At 52.5% G+C, this 6,291-nt stretch overlaps 1 protein-coding gene across 2 annotated transcripts in view; it reads right to left on the bottom strand.

Moving 5' to 3' along the window:
- Nucleotides 1–5,659: 5,659 nt before the first annotated feature.
- Nucleotides 5,660–6,291, bottom strand: part of DEPTOR (DEP domain containing MTOR interacting protein) — a 172,740-nt gene continuing 172,108 nt past the window's right edge. For both annotated transcript variants that reach the window (XM_069600758.1, XM_069600759.1), the window contains one exon: nucleotides 5,660–6,232. In XM_069600758.1, the coding sequence (XP_069456859.1) occupies nucleotides 6,203–6,232 (30 nt within the window). In that variant the 3' untranslated portion in view covers nucleotides 5,660–6,202. The remainder of the gene's footprint in view (nucleotides 6,233–6,291) is intronic.

Below are 6,291 nucleotides of genomic sequence, written 5' to 3'. Positions count from 1 at the left end.
TCAAGTCCAACTCTCGCATCCATACATGACCACAGGAAAAACCATAGCCTTGACTAGACGGACCTTAGCCGGCAAAGTAATGTCTCTGCTTTTCAATATGCTATCTAGGTTGGTCATAACTTTTCTTCCAAGGGGTAAGGGTCTTGTAATTTCATGGCTGCAGTCACCATCTGCAGTGATTTTGGAGCCCCCACAATAAAGTCTGACACTGTTTCCACTGTTTCCCCATCTATTTCCCATGAAGTGATGGGACCGGATGCCATGATCTTCGTTTTCTGAGTGTTGAGCTTTAAGCCAACTTTTTCACTCTCCTCTTTCACTTTCATCAAGAAGCTTTTTAGTTCCTCTTCACTTTCTGGAAGCAAATTCCATGATGGAGGCTTATATGCAACAAGTTTATTGGGGGAGCTCCCAGTACAACACCTGTGAGAATCAAGCTGACTCAGCAGAGAGCGGAGGCGACTGGAGCAGAGGCCGCGGGGAGCTCTGAGGTAACGACAGAGGGTCCTTCAGAGACGTCCCGCGGCGCTGGCGCTGGGGAAGCGGGCCTCATACACTCAGCCACATATTCCCTTTCGACTGGAGTCTCTTTTCTTTAAAGCTGCTCTCTCTCTCTTTCCCTTTTAGATTGCCTTCTTTGGTGAGAGCATTTAACTCCTGCTGTCTTAGCAAATTTCAGCTACACAATGCAGGGTTACCAGTTGCATTCGCCAGGCCGGGACTCACTTTTCTACTCTCCGTTTCTGTAGAGTCAACTTTCGTTTTTTCAGATTCCACATATAAGTGACACCATGCAGTATTCGTCTCTGGCCTATTTCACCTGGCACCACGCCCTCCAGGTTCAGCTGTCTGTCACAAATGGTAGGATCGCCTCCTCTTGTAAGGTCGAATGATACTGCATCGCCACATATGTCCATCACATCGCTGGATCCGTTTACCTCGTGGTAGGCACTGAGGCTCTTTCCAGACCCTGACCGTTGTGAATAATGGCGGGCCGTGCCTGGTAGCAGAGGGCTCGGACCAGAAAGGGACCAGCTGAGAGTTCCCGGCCACCAGCCCCCCAGCGGCTCAGCCTGGAAGGCGTCCAGGCAACCTCTCCATGTTTGCATTAAAAACTGAAAAAGAAATGGTCTTGACCCGTGAGCGAAGTGAGAGGGAACATTCGGGAAAAAACGCAAACGCAATGGGCGGCCGATACGTGCTGACCGCGGACCAGCCCTTAAGCGACTGTTTCGGCTCTTTCGGGACCCTGGACTCTGAGCAAGGCGAGCCATGCGGCGTGTCAGGAGCTACTTCCCCGGGGGCCCACGCGTGCTTGTGTATCTCCCGAGACTGGCCCGGATTCTGGAGCCCAGCAGGAGAGAAGGCCCTTATTAACAGCCGTGTGGGGTCTCCCGTTCAGAGCGTGGGCGCCACCAGGGGGCCGCGCTTCCGCCTTCCCGGCCCCGGGGGCGGCTCCGAGGGGCGGCGCTTGCCGGCAGCGCCCCGCCGCTCAGCCCCGGCTGCACCGGGAGCCCGCTGGTCAGAGCGCAGGCCGAAGTCTTCTGGAAGACGCAGAGGTTGCAGAGCCCTCTCGGGAGACACTGTGCTCTCCGGGGTGACCAGGAATCCGTTGCGAAGTCGTATTCCGTGGGGTCTCGCTCTCCACCCTGCGCGTTCTTTGCGGGGAAGCCCAGTCACCAGGCCGCCTCCCACACATTACGCGTTCCTTTTTCTCCCAGGGAAGGGCTGTCGGGAGGCAAAGAGACGTCGGCTGACTTTTAGGACCACGCCCTCCTCCGCCAAGTGGAGAGGACCAGCCCAGGGTGGCGGAAGATTCCAAGTTCTATCATAAATCGTGGTGCGGACACTTCCCTGGCGGTCCACGACTTGAGACTCCACGCTCCCAATGCAGGGGGCATGGGAAAAGAAGGGAAAAAGAAAGGAAGGAAGATACTTTCCAACAAGAGGACTGAAACGGGAGCCACTGGGGGCAGAATCCAGAGCTTGGCCAGGCTGGGAGGGAAGGGGAGTCTGTCTCCAGCATCCTCGCTCTCGGTCCTTTCACAAGAGTCCTCACTTTCCTTCCTGTTTCCTAATTTCCCGTTTAAACTCAAGATGCCCAGCGCCCTTATGCTTCTGCCAATGGTTTTTTTTTTTTTGGGGGGGGGGGGTAAGTTCACTTCATTTGAGCTGTTCTAGAGGCTTATTGGGGCTTCCCTTGTAGCTCAGTCGGTAAAGAATCTGCCTGCAGTACAGGAGACCCAGGTTCAATCCCTGGGTTAGGAAGATACCCTGGAGAAGGAAATGACAACCCACTCCAGTATCCTTGCCTGGAAAATCTCATGGACAGAGGAACCTGGTGGATTGCAGTCCATGGGGTCACAAAGAGTCAGGCACAACTGAGCGACTAACACAGGCTTATAGGAACTCCAAGCCTTGGGGGCTTTCCAGGTCTCTAATGGACTATTACATACTAGACTCTAAAGGGATAGAATGTGAAACTGGATTGTCAAGGGTTTCCTGGGTCGTGGAGTTCATGGTTTAACCCATTACCAGGTAGCTCTGGCATTCGGACAGCTTGTTTAATACAACATGCATTTTATCCAACAACTCAGCTTTAAGTGTCCATACTATCAGTGGACTTGACTGCAGGCAATCTCTATGAGGTGCTGTTATAATGGATATATGTGGTTTTGTCTCCCAGAATGACTCTTTTTCTTTGGGGAAACACTGCTTCAAAGTGCTAGGACTATTGATTAATGGCGCTCCTGTATCTGCAGCGCAAGAAGGGCCTGGTGGCCCAAGGTGAACTGGCGATAGCAGTGTATCTCTTTGTTCATGAAGGTTGGTCCAGGGGTGGTCAAGTGACACCTTGAGATTCTGGGGTAGGATATTTCATCCTGGAGCAGCTGGAAACATCTTTTTCTGTCTTGCAATCTGTGAGGTCTGACTCTTGACACCCCATGGACTGCTGCCTGGCGGGCTCCTCTGTCTGTGGGATTTCCCAGGCAAGAACACTGGAGTTGGTCACCATTTCCTTCTCCAGGGGATCTTACCAACCCAGGAGTCAAACTCGGGTCTCCTGCACTGCAGGCAGATTCTCTACCTGGGAAGCCGCTACTACATACGCTGGTGCAAATAAAAGCCACAGAAGAGAAACAGAAAGTACAGAAAAGTAGCAGCTACGCAGAGAGAGACCCCAGCGGCCTTCGAGGCTCTTCCCTTGCACAGAGACCAGCAGACACCCAGTCTACCTAAGGCAGCCCCATTTACATCCGTTGCTCCGTCTTAGCCATTGACATCCCCCTCTTTCCTTCTCAAAGGGGTCCAGGTGGGAGACAAATTACATAGTCACTGCTCCTATCCATGTGTGGTTAAATAAAGCAATAAAGTCCCTTCCCCTCTTCAGTTAGTTTAAACTGCTTTTCTGTCATTTGCAACCAAAAACATCCTAGCTGACCTCCCACTCTTTTCTAAGTAACCAGGAAATCTAATTTCCTCAACTTAACTGGCTTGAACTCTTTGGCAGATACCTGGTCCTTGGCCTCCATCTGTTTTGTGGAATTGATACCTGGTTCTTCCAAGCTCCCCCAACCACCTCATCGTGAACCTGCATGCCTTTCCCCCACACTTCGCCACAGGTCATCAGAGCCCACAGATTGCATTAGAAGGCTCTGGGACCAGGCTCAGGAAAGAGCCAGGCTAGGTTTGAGGGACCACTGGGTTCCTGAACATCAACTGTTTTTCCCATGCTCAAAGCTCAAAGTCCTGGAAGACAGTGTTGATTTAACCTGGATTTGGGGCCCGTTCTTTCATAGGGGAAACTAGGGCACCATGAGAGACATCTAATCGTAACCACACGAGATGAGGGAGAGGCTGTTCACCTCCAGAATACAGGCATGGTTAGGGAAAAAAGAGTGCCAGGAAAGCAAAAGCATACTCTACAATGTGTACATGATAAGGCCGTTGGGTAGTTTTGCCAGCTCTTAGTATGTCTATCCCAGTGAGAGCTGACTGATGTCAGCAGGTGTCTAGTACTCAGAAACATTGGAGATGAGGTGGTTGATCTTTCTGGAAGAACTGAATTCCAGATCTGACTACCCTAAGTGATAATGGAGCCAGTCTTCATATGTTGCGCATTTCCTTCACTTTTCAAAATCTGTATTTGTTTTTGGCTGCACTGGGCCTTAGCTGCAGCTCGCGGGATCTGTTACTACTTCCCCATCAGGGCTTGAACCCGGGCGCCCTGACTTGGGAGTGTGGAGTCTGAGCCACTGGACCACCGGAAGTCCGCTATGTTGTGCGCTTCTGTAACCTGTGATCGTGACACGCAGCGTTGGCCGGCGTCCGCAGGGACTCTGGCAGGGCTCCTCTGTCCTCACTCTCTTGCCTCGCATCCACCTCGCTCTCCTGTCCGTGAGGCGTCCCCTCGCCAGCATCACATGAAGCTCGGTCTCTGGGCTGAGCCGCGCTCCCGACCTCGTCTCTGCAGCGCCGTCCCCCGCGGGCTTCCGGTCGTGCTGTGCACCGTCCTCCGCGAGGCAGGTCCCTTCCTTCTGAACGGCCAGCACGGCCGCGTTAGCTTTGTCCTTCGGTTCTCCCTCCGCACCGTGCTTGACCTAGTCAACCCCTGGGCTAACACATCATTCAATCCAGGCTAACCCCTGCGACCTTGTACTTTATCACTGACTCGTGCAGGAGGCACCTTGATTTGTCCGTCCCAAACGGACGTGGGATGAGGTAAAGAACACTGGTCCTGGAGCCCAGCACGTCTGATTCATACCCCAGCTCTGCCGTTGCTGTCATTATGCACACCTGGGGCTGAGCCTCCCGTAGCCTGACGCCCTGTAGTTGGGGCCCTGACCCCCTGGGGTGTAATGCCTGACAATCTGAGGTGGCTCTGATGTGACAGTAGCAGAAATAAAGTGCACAGTTCACAGGGCACACTTCAATCATCCTGCAACCATCCCCAACCCTGCCCCATCCGTGGACACACTGTTGCCCGCGAAGCCGGACTCTGGGGCCAAAAAGTTGGGACTGCCGCGGGGTAGCTTCCCTGCAATCCCACACAAGGGTGTGCAGATTTGTTTCGTGTGTGACTGTTTACTTTTGCCTTATTTGGTAATAAACTGCTTTCAGATAACTGACTTTGATACTACTTACCTCCCTTCTCTTCAGCGTCATCGTATTAGTATTAGAATAAGATGACCTATGCTGCAACAACAGAGAAGCCCTCGAGTCTCAGCAGCTTAAACGCTGAAGCCTGTTTTCCGCTCACATGTGACTCGGGACGCCCTCTGCCATGGATAACTCGGGTCCAGGCTCTCTGAGTCACGTGACCCCTCTACCGCAGCGTCCTTCACGTCCCCCTCCACGGAAGGGGGAGAAGGGCCGTTCCACAGAAGATTCTATAGGTAGCCTTGGAAGAGGTGTCCATAGCTTCTTCCCACGTGGCTTTGGCCAGAACTGAGTCACACTGTCCCTCCCGGATGCAAGGCCAGCTGGATAATACAGACTTTCGGTGTGCCCAGAAAGAGGAATCCGGTTTGGGGATCAAGCGTGCAGTTAGCCCGCAACACTCTCACTCCCCTGCCGGTGCGTGCTGAGGAGAGAGCCGTGCGAGGCTGCCCTATTTTCATTATACAGTAACTAGAATGATATCAAGCCAGACATATGGTAAGCTCTTTACGTGAATTATCTCATTTAATTAGATTTTCACAACAACCTCATGAGGATTACGGGGATTCAAGAGAAGTGCTGTGGAAATGGCTGGTGCCAACAGTTCATTTCACTTGCTGGCGCCTTTCACATTCCGCAGCACAACTGTCCGAGAGAGGGCACTCACATAGCGCCTGGGGACGTCTTTAGCGTCTCTGCTTGGAAATGGAGCATTTTGTCATGGAGCTGTATGACGGATGGGAGATTTACCAAAGCGAGTCTGCTCAAATCTTCAGTGGTAAGACACACAACAGTATGGGGTGAATATGAAGCAGACAATTACAGGGCATAAGGATGAGCCTCCTGAATCCTGTGATTTAACGGGGGCTGATTCGCAAAGACGCAGCCTTGGTTCTGTTGTTTGTCGTCCAGCGCGCACCCACAGCAGATACAGCCTCTCCCCGTGGCTTCTCCAGGGCCATGTCTCTGGCGTGGTTTTTCCTCCACAGTTGTGTTGAGGCTTCCCCCTCCCAGCCAGCACACCAGAGATAGACTTCAGTACTCACTCACTGCTGGAAGAGCCTGCTGGAGGCTGATAAGGAGAAATAACAGATTTTAAGTCAAAATGGGGAAGGAAAAGAGAGAGAAAGT

The sequence above is a fragment of the Ovis canadensis genome, chromosome 9 (assembly GCF_042477335.2).
Source record: "Ovis canadensis isolate MfBH-ARS-UI-01 breed Bighorn chromosome 9, ARS-UI_OviCan_v2, whole genome shotgun sequence".
Taxonomy (NCBI): domain Eukaryota; kingdom Metazoa; phylum Chordata; class Mammalia; order Artiodactyla; family Bovidae; genus Ovis; species Ovis canadensis.
The sequence above is the reverse complement of the archived record's forward strand: the minus strand, read 5'-3'. Positions and strand labels throughout refer to the sequence as shown.